The 17,235-nt window shown below is 58.5% G+C and overlaps 4 protein-coding genes across 4 annotated transcripts; 3 read left to right on the forward strand and 1 right to left on the reverse strand.

Annotated features, from left to right (window-relative positions):
* The first annotated feature begins 43 nt into the window (after positions 1-43).
* CDEST_14886 (Putative S-adenosyl-L-methionine-dependent methyltransferase superfamily) lies at positions 44-2,297 on the forward strand. The gene has a single exon (XM_062931042.1). The coding sequence runs from the start codon at positions 149-151 to the stop codon at positions 2,294-2,296; it is 2,148 nt and encodes a 715-aa protein (XP_062787093.1). The 5' UTR covers positions 44-148; the 3' UTR covers position 2,297.
* Positions 2,298-2,990: 693 nt separating this feature from the next.
* On the reverse strand, positions 2,991-4,230 carry CDEST_14887 (Putative complex 1 LYR protein). Its single transcript, XM_062931043.1, has 3 exons — positions 4,037-4,230; positions 3,732-3,875; positions 2,991-3,536 (listed from the first exon to the last, which is right to left on the reverse strand). Exons 1-3 carry the CDS (start codon positions 4,086-4,088, stop codon positions 3,520-3,522), a joined length of 213 nt encoding a protein of 70 aa, XP_062787094.1. The 5' UTR covers positions 4,089-4,230; the 3' UTR covers positions 2,991-3,519.
* A 119-nt stretch (positions 4,231-4,349) lies between these two features.
* Positions 4,350-7,042, forward strand: CDEST_14888 (uncharacterized protein). Its single transcript, XM_062931044.1, has 3 exons — positions 4,350-5,080; positions 5,192-5,386; positions 5,476-7,042. Exons 1-3 carry the CDS (start codon positions 4,424-4,426, stop codon positions 5,833-5,835), a joined length of 1,212 nt encoding a protein of 403 aa, XP_062787095.1. The 5' UTR covers positions 4,350-4,423; the 3' UTR covers positions 5,836-7,042.
* A 5,276-nt stretch (positions 7,043-12,318) lies between these two features.
* CDEST_14889 (uncharacterized protein) lies at positions 12,319-16,433 on the forward strand. The gene has a single exon (XM_062931045.1). It carries the CDS (start codon positions 13,053-13,055, stop codon positions 16,146-16,148), a length of 3,096 nt encoding a protein of 1,031 aa, XP_062787096.1. The 5' UTR covers positions 12,319-13,052; the 3' UTR covers positions 16,149-16,433.
* The last annotated feature ends 802 nt before the right edge of the window (positions 16,434-17,235 follow it).

The following is a 17,235-nucleotide window of genomic DNA, read 5'->3' on the forward strand; positions in this document are numbered from 1 at the left end:
CGCACGCCCAACAACCGGGTCCCGAGCCCAAGGGCCCCAGAAATCCGCTGCTGCCGTCGCCGCCGCGGCTCCAGTTCCCGACGAAGCAGACGCGAAAGCGGATGCGCAAGGGGAAGCATAAGGGCAAGTGGAAGAAGATTCTGCAAACATGTCCCAATACATGTACACCAGCATCGCCCCCTTACCTCCCGTCTTTTCTCGCATCGAAGCCTCCAGATCCAAGACGGCCGCGACCTCTTCTTCCTCCTCCTCCTCCTCCCCCTCCACCATCACCACCGCCGCCGCCTCCGCCTCCACCTCCAGCAGCAACAATAACAACAACATCATCACCAGCAACAATAATAACAACAACGTCAACAACATCAACAACAACAACAACAACAGCGGCAATAGACCCACGACCGCCTCGCCGACGTCACCCACGTCGCCAACGTCCGTCGCGACACCGCCCACCCCGTCGTCGTCGTCCTTCTTCTCCTCCCTGAGGGCGAACCCGTCATCGGATCATCATTCACGCATCCCGTCGAAGCAGAGGTCGAGCCAGCAGCTACACCAGCACCACTTCAGCCAACATCACCCATCGGCTCGTCTGCAGCAGCACATCCGCACCTCTTCGTCTTCCTCGGCCTCTCGCTCGTCCCACGAGACCTCGACCACTCCCACCTCGACCACCCTCTCGATCCCCCAGGCGGCCTCCCCCACCGACCTACGCACCCCCGCGTCGCCCACGTCGCCAAAGAGGCTCACACACAAGCATCACCACTCGCTTCAAGAGGCGCGCGTCGTCGCCGCCGCCGCCACCGCCGATCATCGTTCTTTTCCCGTCCCTCCTCGCATTCGAGCGCCTCCGCGCCTCCGCAAGGAGAGCAGCAGCTTGACCTCGTACGCGAGGCACGCGCTCCAGTCCCCTCCGACGCCCCGCATCGGTCTCACTCCCAATGAGCTGAAACATGTCGCCATGCTCGTCGACACGGATACCTCGGGCCGTCATCTCACCGCCGCCAAGGCTGCTGCCTCCGCTGGCATCCCCTTCTCCCGGACCGAAAGCCTATCGTCGGCCGCTGCCTCGACGGCATCCATATCGGCCCGGACGATGACCTCGTCCGACCCCACGGCGTCATCCTTCGACCCCTCCCGCCCCTACGCACTGCGGAATGGCCGCACCTACCTCTCGGACCAGACGCTAGCCTACCCGCTGCCCGTCGACCTCCAGGAGATCCACCGCCAGTCGCTGCGCACGCTGTTGCTGATCCAGGTCTTTGGCTCGCCCATCTGCTCCGACTCGTTCGCCAACTCGCCGCCCAGCCGCGTGCTCGAGGTCGCCTGCGGCTCCGGCTTCTGGAGCCAGTCGTGCCACCGCCACTTTGCCCAACGGGGCCACACGGACATCGAGTTCACCGGCCTCGACATCGCGCCCATGGCCGCCAACGCCGGCGACGTGTCGCGCGACATGAAGTGGCGCTTCGTCCAGCACGACATGCGCAACTTCCCCTGGCCCTTTGCCGACGGCGAGTTCGACCTGGTCATGGTCAAGGACCTGAGCCTCGTCGTCACGTCGCCGCACTCGCTGCAGGCCGCCATCGAGGAGTACCACCGCGTGCTGCGGCCCGGCGGCACCGTCGAGTTCTGGGACAGCGACCACCAGATCCGCATGCTGCGGCCTCACGCCGCGCCGCAGTCGGACGAGACGGAGGACGCCGCCACCGTCGCCTCGCTCGGCGCCTACCCCATCTCGGGCAAGACGCCGCTCAGCGCGCCCCTCAACAACTTCCTCGTCGAGTACAACAGCTGGGTGCACCGCGCCCTTGAGGCCCGCAACCTCAGCCCCGTGCCCTGCACCCTCATCGGCCCCATGCTGATCCAGGAGTCGGAGGAGCTGACGGACATACACAGCAAACGCCTGGCGATCCCGCTATCGGAAGTCCGCTGGGAGCGCGAGGGCGTCGGCGGCGTCGTCACCAAGGACGGCAAGTCCTTCATCAACTCGGGCAAGGGCAAGGGCAAAGGCAAGGATAAGGACAAAGAAAAAGACAAGGACAAGGACAAGGACAAGCCCGACGAGCAGAAGAAGACGTTGACCGAGGCCCAGACGGCGCTCCGGCGAACGGCCCTGATGACGGTCGTGCAGCAGATCCAGAGCCTCGAGCCCATCCTGCGCGACGTCAGTGGCAAGAGCCAGGACGAGTGGGACGGTTGGCTGGGCAAGATGATGAACGACCTCATGAGGGAGAACGGCACGAGCTGGGGCGAGTGCCTCGAGGTGGGCGCCTGGTGGGCACGCAAGAAGGAGCGGTGATGCAGGGACGAAGAGAGAGAGAGAGAGAGAGAGAGAGAGAGAGGGGCACAGGGGAGGTGCTTTATAATGTCCAAAGTTACGCACTGCATGGAACGGGACGGGAGTTTGGCCGTGTTGTCTGGCATGTGTATGTGTGTTTGGGTGTGTCTGTGTGGAGGATGTTTATTTTCTATGTGTGCGTGGAAGAGAGGCCGTCGCCATTGGTATACGGGGAGGTTTCACGGAAGCCTACCAAGCTCGGCTCAAGTTGTCTCGGCCGGTCTCACCGCGCCGTGTCTCCTCCCATCCGCGCGTGGTACGGCCTCTCCCTCGCCTCTACGCACCCGGGACGTATCGCTTCCTCAGCGTCCGGTACCGTTTGAGATAATACCTGCGGGAACCCCCCGAGTCAGTCAGCGTTCCCTCACCCGCGCCGAGCATGGGAAAGAAGATGGTGTAATTGCGCCAGCACCACAGCAAAGTACAGCAAAACAGCCAACATAGGAACAGAAGCAAAAAAAACAACCCAGCAACAGAAAGATGACCCAAAAGGGAAGAGAAGGGAGGGGGGGGGGGGGAATGAAAACGACAAAGCCAGAACCGAACCGGACAGGAAATGAAGAAGGGAAAGAGGGGAAGGGAAAGGGAAAAGGGGGGCAAAAAGGGCAAAAGATCCAGTTCATCGTCGAGATACCCCATCATCATCATCATCTACATCTACATCTACATCTACATCTACGTCATCATCTACATCTTTGTTCAAGTCGTCCATCTACCAGAATGCTTTTGCGTGTGGCCATGTATGCGCCCCTCGTGCCTACTTGTCGTGACAATCTTTTGTGTGGTGTGTGAGAATAAAGGGAGGGACACTAATACTGATGATGCTGATTCTGACAACTGGGGGGAAGGATGGATGAAGGCTACGTAACAAGACTTCGTGCGTGGCATGCGTTTTCGGGACTGACGTGTATGTCATTGTGCAAAATGTGCTCTCTCGTTCATGCACTTGCACGAAGCAGGCATCTTGAAGGGCTGTTGGGATGGGCATGAAGATGAGTGTAGAGAGGGGAAGATGGAGGACGATGACAGCCCGAGAGGATCTCTTCTCGGGCCCTTAGATCAAGACGACGCCTGGTGTGGACGGATACAGGAAGCCCCTCTAGTATTGAGTCGTGAGAAAGGGGGGGTCAATGGCACATAGAAGTTGACGTTCCCCAACCACGAGGACCGACCATACGCATGACTTACAGAGCCTCGATTTCTGCAAGGGCGAGTTTGGAGTGTCAGCAAGTGTTCTATCTGCTTGTCGTCCCTGAGGCGGCTCCAACGTGATATGGGGAGGGGCGGGTGGGTTGGGGAGGAGAGACGCGGGCCAAGAGTGAGTGTGTTCAACATATGAGATTTCAGTCAACAGAATTGAGAAGAAAAAAAAAGAAAGAAAGAAGAAACCACGTACCCTTCTTGACGTACTCGGCCCGCTCGATGCCCCGGCGGATGGCATCCTCGTCGCGCAGGGCGGCGTTGGCGCGGAAGGCCCCGTGCAGGCGCGGGCGGAAGTAGTCGTAGCCGAGGGGGTACTCGCGGCCTAGGTACAAGAGTTCTGTTCAAGTCCCCGAGAGGAAAAGGGGAAGAGTCAGTGATTGTTGTCCGATGCTGGCTGAGGCGCTGGGAATAGTGGTGGTGGTGACAAGATGGATGGGGTCGTATAACAGAGAGACAGAGAGACAGTGACAGAGAGAAAGAGAAAGGGGATGCACACACCCTTGTAAATGGCAATGACCTGCCGCCGCAGCTCCGTGTTCACGGCCGTCATGTTGGCCTGGCTGCGGGATGCCTGTGAGATCGAGGCGTCGACCGGTAAGCAATATTGTGTTGAATGCGACGGACTCTCTCACTATGTTCTGTTTGGCGTGTTGGGTGAGTTGTTCTACCTGCTGCAGCCAGCGGATTTCCATGATGTACACACATGTCCATGATGAGATGTCGGAAGCTCAGCTCGGTGAATGACGTAAGCATCGTCTGGGCTCCAATGATTGGCCGGAGCTCGGGATGATACCATCGGGAATCGACTCCCCCGTTTACTCCGACACGAGTAGCTCTCATCTCTCTTTTTCTCTTTCTCCCTCTCTCTCGCCGCCTACTTTCTGGATGGCCGTCTGTCCGTCCGTCTCTTCGCCTTCCTGTATCTCCGTCCGCTCCCCTCCCTTCCAAACACCGAGCAGCAATTCCGGAGCTTCAACCGCATCCGCATCCGCTCTGCCGTCCGTCCGTCCGTTCCCGATCACACACCTCACCGACACCGGCGCCGAATCACTCAACGCCTGCCTCTCTCTCCGTCCCCCTTTTCACCGAGCGGCTTTTCACAGCGACCCCCTCCTCAAAATGCAGGCCGCAAGACGGTTCGGGAAGCGGCTCCCGCTGCTGTCTCCCACACGCCACGCGCCGTCCATCCGAAAGATAGCCTCCCTGCAACGTGAGCCGGCGCCCCCCTCGGCGCGTGCCCAAGATCACGACAGACGAGACCGGTACCCCCCCGCCGATGCTCCCCGCCAAGGGTCCCGAGTCGAGAGTTCCGACGGCGACGTCCTTCTCCGAAGAATCGGCAAGTGCCTCTCGTTTGGCTGCACCCCTCGGCAGACCGCCGACGCCGCCGCCCTCGTCCGCGACATCGCCGACAACTGGCTCGCCATCCAGATGACCCTCGCGGCCCGCAGCCCGCAGGTGCGGGACCTCGTCTATACCGGCGCGCTGTGGAAGGACAACGCCGACAAGATTCTCGACCCATCAACGCCCCGGCCCTGGAAGGTGAGCAAACGGTCATCCATTGCCCCGCCATTGCCCCCCTGAAGCCGACCTCCCATCTTTGTCTCCCGCATTGCCCTCCCACTCGCTGACTTATTCTCACCCGCCAACTAGGGCATCGGCCGCCACGCCCAACTTGTCCGCGTCGGCCAGGAGGCCGCCGTACGCTTTCTCGACTACAGCCTCGCGACAGCGCCCCCCAGGTATCAAAAGATGTGGGAGAAGCTAAGAGACGAGGGCGAACGGAACCACGGATATGAAGTACCTCCCCATCTGGAGCTGGCCGATGTCTGGCTCTCCCATGTTGACGTTCGTCCCCCCCCCCCCCCCCATCCTCCTACCGTATACGGCCGGGGTCCCCCAGTCCATCCTGGACACTCGCTGACGTTGCTGAGCAGAACCGCGTGCTGCAAACCCAGAATGTCAGCGCTCTCGCCCGGCTCGACTCCCACAAGAGATTCCTCGACCATGGCGAGTTTACTTTGACCGTCTCTATATGGTCACACAGGTACATCGCCAAGCTAGCAGATGCCACCGTCTTGGTGACGTACAACACGAACATGGCACACCGAAACGAGACTTTCCTCAACAAGGAGCTGCCGCGCATCGCCGACCTTGGGCTGGACCCCCCAAAGGCATATCACCAGGCCATGCAAAAAGGAGAGGCTGTCTTGTGTGCCGTTGAGAAACTGGAAAAGGAAACCTGGGACAGCGCCGACGCTGTCGAGGATTTCGGCTCTGCCTCCACTGACCAATGATGCCCGTCCGGTGCTCCCGACTGACCCGAGTTTCCCCCCTTCCTTCTCCCGGCACGCTGGCACTTCGACGAGCATGAAGGGGCATGCGTATGTACAATATTGTGTGGCAACACAACACAACACATCCATGGCGCTTGGCCCACCACATACGTAGGCTAGATTATAGATCCTAGGGGCCCGCGACGGGAAAAGAATGGGGGGAGGGGAGGGGCATCGTATGGCCTGCCGAGGTGAGACAAACACTTAGTGGTGTAATGTAATCTCTGGTATGCTGGATGGGGCCGGGCGGGCTGATTCTCGGCGCACGGCAGCGTCAATGGGGACAGAAACGCCGGCGGATGCCCGACGCCAAGTCCCGTCCGTCCCAGGCGGCGATGGGGACGACGGTCCACGATGAGAGCGCGATGCGCCGACACGCGATGGCTTGATGGTTGGAAAGAGAGACTTTGATGTCCTCCGACCCCAGATGCAACTCGTGCCACGGAATCTCAGCGTCTCAAGATCCCCCCCCCCCCCCAAAAAAAAACCCAAGCGTGCGATGGTTCTGTCCGGGGAAACGGCTGCCGTGAATGCTCAAGAGCCTCTTCTGCTGACGTGCTGAAGGCAAGCTGCGAATCACCAAACACAAAATGGCCGTCACCCCTCATCGAGTTCCCAGCATGACCAACATCATTCGGCATTAGCAGAGCTATCCAGAAGAAAGATACTCCGTTGAGCCCAGCCATACATGCCCAGACACCACTAGCACCAGCACCACCCATTGAGGGTAAGGAACAGCTGCATGAATTCGTGAAGGGCGCGCCACTCACTGTTCGGTGGTGTCCAGCTCTGTAATATCTGACCAAAATCCACCACGCAGGCAGCTGAACAATGTTAGGGGCAGCAACTCGTGATTGGTACGGATAGGACTTCCCACTGTTCCAGCCGGCAATGGTGGGTGGTGGTGGGTTTGTTATGCGTGACCTTCTCTCGTCTCCGTACGCGTACGGCGGCACGGAGCCAACTCGGTGTCGGTGGGACAAGAGTAGTCTCTGACTCTCTACTCCTTCCCACCCTGAGAAGGGTAAAAATTCTGTTGTTTTTTTTTCTTCCCGTCAAAAAAAGAGAATTTTTCTTTCGGGGGGGCAGAAGCTCGGCCTCAGTGTCCACTGTCTGCCGCTGCAAAACTTCGAAATTGGCTCTAGAGGGGGGGGGGGGGGGCCACAGACGTCAAAAAGCCCACCACGAGATCCGCATCGCACGGAGCCTCCTCGCGCTATTACGTTGTGTGTCGCCTCACGTCCAACGCCCGGGTAGCAAAGGCCTGCGAAGTCGCCAGCGAAAAACCAGACCGCCTTGGACCCCTTTTCCCACATTCGACGCCACAGTGCGACGGCCAGCGGGAGACGGAACTGGGTCGACGTTGGACCACCCCGCTATGCTTAAGCAGCTGCCAGCCGCAGAAATACTATGTACAACGGTCTGCAGGGCACCAATCAGGACATGCCGGTGCCGTAGACCGCCAAGCTCGCGATGGAGGGGAAGCCAGGCCAGGAGGCGGCGGGACGACTTGATGAGAAGGGAGGGGAGGGGGGGGGGGGGAGAAAAGAGCCCTGAGGTGCATGAGAGGCGTGTCGTGCTTGTGCTGCAGGAAGCTGGCGCCCTGAAGCTTGTTCCCGCCTAGCCGAGCATCGATGCTGTAATTGTAGACCAGTCAACGCGTAGCAGCCCAAACACGTCGAAACCGTGAGTCTACATGTCATACATGACTATGCCTTCGGGTCGTCATCCAGAGACTGATATGATGTCGTGGTAAGTAGTTGTCAAGTCTTTTTTGGCTGATGAACATGAACATGCAGCGGCTGTGTCGCATGGCCACCCCTTCCATCACACGCTCGTCCAACTTTAACAACAATAAAGCTCAGTGCCACTGACTCTTTTTTTCTTCTTTTTCTTCTTCTCTCCCCCCCCCCCCCCCTCTTGTCGCACAATGCTCCTCCATGACGGCGAATCAGGTGCGGACTACTTACTGCGCGTGCCAAATTGCTCCCCACGGCACCCCGAGTCAGTAGCCCACTTGGGGTGAGTCGGCTGTGACATGGGAGGTAATCTGGCATGAAGGCGCGCCGCCGTTGGGAGCGGTCAAATGCCGACAGGAAGATCGACTCGCTTTACCGCTCTGCGCCTAGCTCCATTTCCCCTTCTCGCTGTCACGCTCAATATGATCAGAACTTGGAGGGGCACAGAGGAGGGCCAAGTGGGGGAGGTCGACGAACACTCGAGGTTGCATCTGCCAATTGTCACTCTCGTGACTTCTCGAGGACTTGGACAGTTTTCGTCAGCCCCAGGAAAGCATCTTGATCGGAGGATAATTAGCTAAACAAGTGGGGATGACGGCAAAGAAAAGCTTGACCCTTCCTTGCGAGCACACCTTGGAGTCTGGACGTTGGACGAGCTCGACAAATGGCGGTTGTCAGTGCCGTCTGGTCCGCCCCGCGAGTTCCGTTGACTTGGACGAGAGCGAGCGTTGGGAGTGTACACACACTACTGTACCGCGTAGGGTGATTCGCGTTGCTTGGTTGGTTGGTTGGGGGCCAAGTGAGTGTCGGAAGCGGTCAGCAGTCGACGCCCGTTCAGTGTCTCGCCGGCTCGTCCGGGGCAGACGAGGAATGGTCTCAGTCGACAGCAAGACAGCGTTCCCCTCAGCGGAAGCACACTGTCCTGGGTCGGTTCCTCCCATTAGATGGGTTGTTATGTTTCGGGTCGAAAGGGATCGTCACCGCATGGGGCAAGACGACAAAGACGAGGGCGCATCAGAGAGGTCAATACGGCTGTGTCCGGGGCCTGCTACGGGGCGAAAACAGCGATCGCGGGTCATTGGGCTCCAGCTGTCAGTCAAGCCATGTGGACTATATGCAAAGCAGGGCAAGGCAGGAGGCTTCTCTGGGTGACTGTGAGAGCTGACTATGGTCTGTCTGGCCGTGTCTGGCGCGACAACAATAGCCAGGTGGGCTGTGTGTGGTGGTGGATGGCGCCTCGATAGATAAAACGCCCAGACAGCTATGCATGCGGCATTCCGTGACTGGCCAAAGATCGACGCAGAAAACCAGACCCCAGGGCCCATGGCCACGCTTGATAGGAGGGGGCGCTGATGAGAAGCTGCAGTTCTCTTGCAGCTGCTGAGGCACCGAAGCAGTGCTTACCGAGTATCTGTGGACTCAGCAAATCCATGTGATGGTGTGTTGTCAACCAAGAGACAAGACACGACGGGACGGGTGTGCATCGCTGCATGCTGCATATGAGACTCACTCGTCTGCCATCGAGATGTGGAGTGATGGGTTAGAGAACGAGTCCAGGCCCCACTGGCGATGCTCCCCCGTCTGTCTCGTCTTGATGCCATGGCAATGACAATGGCAGCCGGATAATGGCTGCCCTGGAATTGGACGCTGCCCGCGGCGGTGCGTGGTCATGCTCTGTCAAGGCTAGCGTTGAGCCGGTCGACTTTAGAGTAGTGGGATAAGCCGCTAGTGCTCGTGGCATCGTCGCCAGTATCTCTGCACGAAGCTTTTCACTGTGTGAGGGGTTCAAAGGGCCATGGCTCTCGGCTGCCAGGTCTCTCGGTTTGGTCCCCATGCTTCGTTCCGCGTGCGTGCCTCGTGCCTCACACGGGCAAGCGTTTTGACGTGACTCCTGGTTGTGGGCGTCGCACTACAGGTACACATTGTGGGACGACGGACCGCAGAGCGGTAGAGAGGCAGAACGCACAAAGTCGCACTGTACGAGTAGGGGGTGGGGGAGCATAAAACAACCTCGGGACAGGGCAAGAAGTAGTGAGTGAGTGCACTGTGTGGTCCCAAGACAGCGCTCAATGGGGCAATCCGAACGTGAGATTTTGGGGCGAATATATTTCCGTCGGATTGGCGGCGGTGCATGTGGAGGTGGCCGCTGTGATCGTCGCTATGCGGCTGGGGAACGGCGATGGCGATCGATCATTGGCGGTTGACGTCGAAATTCGGCAGGGGCGGACAGGCGATGGTTGTCGTGGTCGTGTCCTCGTGGCTCGCCTTCCTTGCGATAAGAGATTTTGAGTGCGCGGGGGTGGTTGGAGGAGCCGGGGAGAGCCTGGTCAAAGTCTTGAGGCGACAAGGAAGCGGTGGTGTGAGAGAGTACATCGTAGAAGCGAAGGCAGAGAGTAAAGCTGCTTTCAACATGTGCCATGACGACGGCGAAGCAAACGGGCAAGGCACGATGCGCTGATCTTGGAGAGATGCTGGACTTGAGAGAACGTGTCGCCCTCAGGCGATGCAGATGTCGAGGATGGCGCCGAGTCAGTCGGAAAGTATTGGAATGGACAATGAATGACAGGCGCCGGGTGAGAATTCAGGAGAGGCATTGATTATTTGGAGAGGCGGTGCAACATCTCTACCGACTTCTCCGCCTGGGAGGGTCGAGTCGTTCGTTACGCGAGCAGCGATGAGGGATACCGGCGAGGATTGACAGCATGGACAGCGTCTCGGTGACGAGCGACAGAAGCCCGTGAACCAGACGAAAGGGACAGCAAGAGGGAGAGCGACAGAGAGAGAAGACGAGAGAAGACAAGACGACGGGCAGCCGAAATAGGGACGAACGACGGGGATGTCCCCAGGTCCGGCGGACATGGCGGAGGGCGGATCGTCATGTTAGGCTAAAGGCGGAAGAGTGAGTCCGGGGGCGGAGGTAGACGAAGTGTCAGCAGTGAAAAGAAAGGAGGAAGAAGAAAAAGGAGATCCAATATCTGTGCCTGTGTCCGTGTCCGTGTGCTTACCGAAGGATCACGACGGTCAACGGGTGTTCCATGCGAAGAAGGAAGTAGCAGCAGCGCACAGAAGTTGCAAAGCAGGCGCGAGGCAGACAGGAAGGTGCAAAACAAGGCAAGGCAAGGCAAGATAAGGTGAGGCAGGTGCGAGGCACGAAGTTCGGTTTTGGTGCATTAAAATCATCTGGCATTTTAGGGAAGGCACGACCACGATGCAACAGCAGCACCTGCTGCTCTTGGACCCAACAATGGTGCAAAATGTAAGATAAAAGATGCAAGATGCAAGAACGAGACGGATACGCGGGTATGCCCGGTGCTCTGTATTTGCTTGCATCAGTGTGAGTACCAGCATCTGTATCTAGATCTGTATCCTGTAGTATCAGTATCAGTATCTGTTATTGCTCCTGCCGCTGGACGCGGGATTGATTTCTTGCCTTTGCTTGCGTGTTTTCCGTCCCGTCTGGGTCCACTCCACAGCGTCCCGGGAGGCATGCTTACTGCCTGCATCCAGTCACTCGACTTTGCCTTGGGTACCTTAGGTACCTAGAAAGGTACCTACCTACCTGGGCAGCAAGACTTCAGCAAGCTTCAGCACCGGTGGTCCCCTGGAACCTCGCTTTCTCAGAACCCCCAGCCCCAGCGCAGTGCAGTCCCGAGAAAGTGGCTTGCAGCAACAACCCGCCTGGCGTTGCGGCATCATCGGCCGGGGTCACCGCGAGGTAACTCGCGTGTCATGCGAAATTACCCCTTGGCCCGACCACAATTTGGCCGAAGAGCAAGTACTCACTGACTGGGCTGCCCAGGTTGAGAGATCCGAGATCCTGATCCTTATTCCTGATCCTGATCGAGAGAGGGGGAGAAGCCTGAGTCTGAGAAGAATTTGGCCCCGTCGAGGACGAGTCTGGCCACTCAGAGACGAGTAATTGCGGACAGTCCCATAAAAGTCCCGCAATTGCGGCGCCACATCTGGTCAAGGAGAGGGGGAAAACACGGCTAGGTACCTGCCTCGGTACCTGGGTACTTCATGTGCCTGAGGTACGGAGAGCTCCGCCAAGAGCCAGACAGTGCGAGGCTTCCCGCTCCGCAACAGCCACCATCCCTGTCTATGTCTTTTTTCTTCTTTTTTCCTCCACAGGTACTCGCATTCTCGATTAAAATAAACTCAAATGGAGCGAGACAGACAGACGCCTGGCTGTCCTGCCAATGTCAGTGTCCCAGTCTTGGTTTGGAGACAGAGAAAGGGGATGTGATGCAATAACAAGGTGGTGCTCCGTAAACCTGAGCAAAAATAGGAGGGAGAAAAAAAAAGGGGATCGATACCCTCTCTCCCTGTGTCCTCCATTCCATCCTACCTACCTACTTCTCCAGATCACAACTCGACATTCAGCATAGCATCATTCATATTTAGTGTACGGATGGATACTCCTTACTTCACACTCCGTACAGTACAATACCTATTGCCAGTCCAAAAGTAGGACAGGCCACATAGCTCGGCTCTTTGCCGAACCCGTGCCGTATCTGAATCTGCGCACCATCCAGTGTGCAGCGTCCAGTGTCCAGCATTCAATGTCTAGTCCCCAGCGTCCAGCCCACTGAAAGAAGAGCTCCCCTACCCCTTCTGCGCTTACGCCGCTAGCTTCTTCTTTTTCACACATACCTACTACTACTTCGTCCACCCTCTCTATCTCTCCCACATCTCCTCTCTTCCTCCTCTTCCTCCTACTCTACACTACCTAAGTAAACTAAGTAAAGTTGGTAGCGTCTCTCTATCTGGGTACCTGCAGTACTACTCTACTCTACCCCTCTCTTTTTCTATTTTTTCATTTTTTTCCCTTCTCTTTTGCTTTCCTTACCTTATTTCCCTTGCCCGTCACTCCTTTCGAAAACCCCACCCCCCGAACCTTTCCCGACGCGAGTAATCCCCCTAAATCTCTGTTCCGTATCGGTACTACCTCAGGTACCTCGCAGTACCTACTCCGACTCACATACCCATAAGGTACCTTACCTTCCTACACATACCTGCCTGCCTACACAGACATACTTTCCTTTCCTTTCCCACCACACACAAACTTCCGCCGGTTCCCAGACCCGGAAAAAACAACAATTCAGCCTCCAACATCACCAGAAAACATTGTCGTCAACATCATCACCACGACCACCACCACCTCCTCCTTCCCCCCGACTGCCCGCCGCACCCGACGACGCATGAGGCCTCACGGAAATCCCCGGAGAATCCGTCGCTTTGCGCTCCCTTTCGCGTCGAGTGCCTAGTTTTCCACCCCCCAATCCCCCCCCCTCCCGGTCGCCTCTTGAGACGGGATCCCGATCCGATCCCTTCGGCCCTCCTCCAGCATCCAGACCAGTCCAAGTCGTGCTGCTGGCGCCCCCCGACCTGCCTTAACCAGGCTCCCGGGTCGGCGGACAGCAGAAATCGCTGCAGCGCATGCCTCGTGCTTCAACTTCCTCCAAGCGACAGCAAGGCGCCGCCAACCAACGCGATACCAGGCACGAAAATGGCCTTGTAGGCCCCGCGAAGCGACTCTCCAACAAAAAGAGCCAGCCCTCTCTCGACGCCTCGGCCGCCCGCAACTCCCCTGACCAGAATGCCGCTGCCTCGGTCCTCCCCTCGTCTCTCTCCATCGGCAACGGTAACGCCCCCTCGTCCTATTCCAACGGCAACCGCCAGAAGACCCCGACTCGCGCCGCCGCCGCCACCGCCGCCGCTCCTGCTCCCGCTCCCGCCCGTGACTACGACGACGACGACGACGACGACACCATGGCCCCCGTCCACCGTAACCCCGACGCCAACGCCAACGCTGCTGCCAGGCGGCCTTCGCTAGGCGGCTGCTCCGAGACGTCGTCCTCTGACTCGCTCTCCTCGAACCTGCCCAACGCTGCCCTCGACGCGAGCCACCGCCAGATCGATGTCAACGCCACTAAGAACGCCGATGTCCATCGCGACCCCGGCGGCCCTGTCGAGTTCGCCGCCACCGTCCTGAGAGCATTGCCCCTCTACGACACTCTCGCCATCCTCATCCTGCTCATGCAGGTGCCTCCTGTCGCCCTCTCCGGCATCTACATGGTCTTTACCTTTCTTACCTTCGTGCCCCCCGTCACCACCAGCTCCGGGATGAACATCAACCTGGCCGAGATCTTTGACTACAACTCCACCATGCCCTCCCTCGTCACCGTCCTCTGCATGGACGTCTTTATCCTGCTGGTCTGGCTGTTCCTGTGGCCCACCATGCAGCTTGCCATCCTCGACTTTGCAAAGCCCGTCATCGCCGCCACCCTCGGCGGCGGATCCAATACGAGGGAGGGCGCCTCGAGAAGCGTGACTACCTGCTTCTTCCTCGTCATAGGCTCGCATCTACTGCGCGGCTCTAGGTTCCACTGGTCACGCGCCGCGAAGTTCCTCCCTCCCAACTGGCGATTCTCTCCCGACTCGGACGACCCCTTAGAATCCCTGAGCCGCGGCTTCGACAAGAGAGGCCCGCATGGCTGGATCAAGAGCGTGCTTGCCATACATATCCTGACCCAGGGCATAGTGCGGTATATCAGGGAGTGGTATTTGAGGAGAGAGAAAGGGAGCTCGTCGGCGCACAGCATAACGGACCCGGAAGCAGGCAAGCCCTACGCCAACGATGCGGCAGCCGACACGGGGTTTGCCACGCCCGACAGCGACACGACCTTTCAACAAAACGCAACAGTATCATCTACAAAAAAGAAAAGAAAACAGAGCACGCAGGTGCGCCTGCAGCAGCCGCTGTGGGCCGCCCTGGCGAGCACCAAGATCGTCATGGTGAAGGAGTACGAGTTATCCCACGCCACATCCGAGTCGGCCGGCTCCAACGCCACCGATATCCATAATCTGGGGAATGCCCCCTTCGACAGCCAGGCCGAGCAGATCTGGATTTCCTACATCGGCCACGACGAGGTCTGCTTCAATACCAGTCACTTCCCCGACTGCCCGAGCGCTGCTTCTGCTACCGCCGCTGCCGCCGCCGCCAACGGACACGTCCCGCGGCCGGCGGGAGTCGACACATCGAAGCCGTTTTACGTCCGAGTGAACAACGCATTCTGGCAGCCGACGCGCATCTTCCGCATCCAAGACGAAGAGCAAGATGAGCAGCCCGGCCAGCACCGGTGGTGCGGCGACATTTACGGGCTGCGGCCGTTGTCCAAGTACGTGTGCGAGTTTGTCGACACGCGCACGAACCGAGTCATCTTTTCCACCAGCATCCGCACCTCGTTCGCGGCCAACAGGGACCAGGAGGGCTCCATCAATCCGCCCGTCAGCACGCCGCAGTCGCTCCGCCCGGACTCGCCGGCGACGACGCTCAAGAGCACCATCAACGCCAACAACGAGCGCCTGGCCGAGGAGAAATCGAGGCTCAAGACGCTGCGCAAGGAGTGGAAGAACAAGATCAGCTCGCTCAAGAAGGAGAACGAACGGCTCGACAACGCGATCCAGTCAGCCGGCGGTAACGACGACAAACACAGGCAGAAGATTATCCAGCAGGAGAATACCAAGGCCCAGTCAGAAAAGGAGATTGCCCAGCTCGAAGCGGATCTCAAGGCGTTTGAAACAGCACCGGAAGGATTCTACGAGCGCAAGAAACAGACGGAGAAGGAGTGGACCGCCGAGAAGGCCGTCTTCGATGCGGCGTCCAAGGAGTTCAAGGAACACAAGGCCGCCATCGCCAAGGCCGTCAAGGCCAAGGAGGACGAGCAGGCGAGCATGCAGACCAAGCGCAACAAGATTGCGGCGCGCATCGCCAAGGTGGACAACGAGCTCGGCCGCATCACGGACGCCAACAACCGCGGCCTCGACGAAGCCGAACGACGGCGCCAGGCGCGCGCCGCGTGGCAAGCCGAGACGTCTACGATTGAGAACAACTTCCGCGGCAGCATCGCTGACATCAAGACGGCCAACGCTCTTAAGCAGGAGCAGGTTAACGCTCTGCTGCAGCAGCTCCAGGCGTACCACGAGCACATGAACTACGCCACGGCCGCGTCGATGCCCTTTGAGGTCCACGAACACCACTCGGCAGCGCCTCAGGGGGCGGTGACAGCGACATCAATGTCCATGTCGATGTCGACGTACAACCCGGCCGCGCCCGCCTGGACGCCGACTTCAGCCACCGCGGCCCCGCAGTACATGATGCCTGGAGCGTCCATGTGGCCCACGTCGATGATGACGGGGTCCGGGTCGGCTCTGCCTCTGCCGACGAACTCGACGCAGTCGGTCTGGGGATACCCTCCGCCGCACCACAGCATGGTGTCACTCAAGGCTAGAGGCCGGTCGTCATCGATGCTCAGCGACGTATCGGGATTCACGCAGTCCAGCAATGGCGACGACGAGTTCCTGTCACTGCACAACACGCCCGCGCAGCAGCCGATGGCCCAGCGCACGCCGGTGACGTTTGCCTTTACGCGGCGTCAGCGCAGCGACGGCGCCGGGTCCGGCGGCAGCAGCGTGCACAGCGGCAGCGGCAGCGGCAACGGCAGCATGCGGGATCCGCAGAGCCCGGCTTGACGCGGTGGCGGTTGTTGGTCTACGGAAGAAGGGATGTCTGTTCTGTTTCTTGCTATTTTTCGGTAGTCGACTTTTTTGGACTGATGTGCTGGGAAACGAGTTGTTTGCTGAGTCTTCGCTGTACTTGTGGCGGCGTCTGTCCTCCTCTCTTTGTCATTGTGCCGTTCTCAACCACATGTGGGGGGGTTATGGCAATGGCAAAAAGGTAGACACGGCGGCGGTCCCGGATCGGATACCGGTAGCGATCTTGATCTCACGAAAATGGAAAAAAGAAGTTGTGCCTTTGTTTACATTCTGAGCCTCTGTTTTGCTGTCATTGTGTCGTGATATCCACCTGTGATGTGAGAGGACTTGCCTGAACTTCCACCTAACTTGGCTAATGGAACTCCGAGAGGGGCCGTTCATTCCATCCCTCGGCATGGCGGCGACCCGGATGGTTGTGTCGGCGGACGGGTGGGTCCGTCTCGGGGCGGTCGGTTCCGGGTGGCATCAGTCCTGGGAATCGTAAATGTTGCGGGTCACTTTCCGACTCTCGACGTTTGCCAAAGAAGCAAAGCATTATGCCGGCGTGGACTTTGGGGCTTAGGTGTGCGTAATTTCATTGCATACTCGAATGGCTCGAGGAAGGGTACCCTCCCCCCCCCCCCACCCTCGGCTTGTACACATGCTTTTGTCTGCTGTCGAGAACTACGTTGCTTGCGATAGGAGAGATGTGGACAAGGAAGAATACATTCAAGAAGAAAAATACAAATACGACAGTGGTGGAATGGGAACATGGGGGCCGACGGCGGTAGCGTCGTTTCTCGGCGGCTACGCGCATATGGGCTGATGCTTGTATTGGTGGACAGGGCCAAGGATGCTGCTTCGGTATCGCGGTGGCTGGCTGGTTGGTCGGTCATGGTTTCTCTTTTTTATTTATTTTCGTTATCGCTGGGGATGCACATTGTTGCTTTTTGGAAAGAAAGAGAGAGAGAGAAAGAGAGAGAATTAGGACTAGAAGACCTGATTTGCTGCACCCCCTGTGCTTCTCACAAGCGACGACAATGGCCACCGACGGCGTTTTAAACATTTTTTTGCCCTCCCTGAC

This window comes from Colletotrichum destructivum, chromosome 10, assembly GCF_034447905.1.
Source record: "Colletotrichum destructivum chromosome 10, complete sequence".
Classification (NCBI taxonomy): domain Eukaryota; kingdom Fungi; phylum Ascomycota; class Sordariomycetes; order Glomerellales; family Glomerellaceae; genus Colletotrichum; species Colletotrichum destructivum.

What these genes read in the sequence shown, in the direction of transcription:
- CDEST_14887 (XM_062931043.1), bottom strand. Translation starts at nt 4,088, where the DNA reads ATGACGGCCGTGAACACGGAGCTGCGGCGGCAGGTCATTGCCATTTAC. An exon ending in GGTCATTGCCATTTACAAGG is followed by an intron (nt 3,876 to 4,036) that starts GTGTGTGCATCC and finishes GGACTTGAACAG; the next exon opens with AACTCTTGTACCTAGGCCGC.
- CDEST_14889 (XM_062931045.1), top strand. Translation starts at nt 13,053, where the DNA reads ATGCCTCGTGCTTCAACTTCCTCCAAGCGACAGCAAGGCGCCGCCAAC.
- CDEST_14888 (XM_062931044.1), top strand. Translation starts at nt 4,424, where the DNA reads ATGGCCGTCTGTCCGTCCGTCTCTTCGCCTTCCTGTATCTCCGTCCGC. An exon ending in CAACGCCCCGGCCCTGGAAG is followed by an intron (nt 5,081 to 5,191) that starts GTGAGCAAACGG and finishes CCCGCCAACTAG; the next exon opens with GGCATCGGCCGCCACGCCCA. An exon ending in TCTGGCTCTCCCATGTTGAC is followed by an intron (nt 5,387 to 5,475) that starts GTTCGTCCCCCC and finishes GTTGCTGAGCAG; the next exon opens with AACCGCGTGCTGCAAACCCA.
- CDEST_14886 (XM_062931042.1), top strand. Translation starts at nt 149, where the DNA reads ATGTCCCAATACATGTACACCAGCATCGCCCCCTTACCTCCCGTCTTT.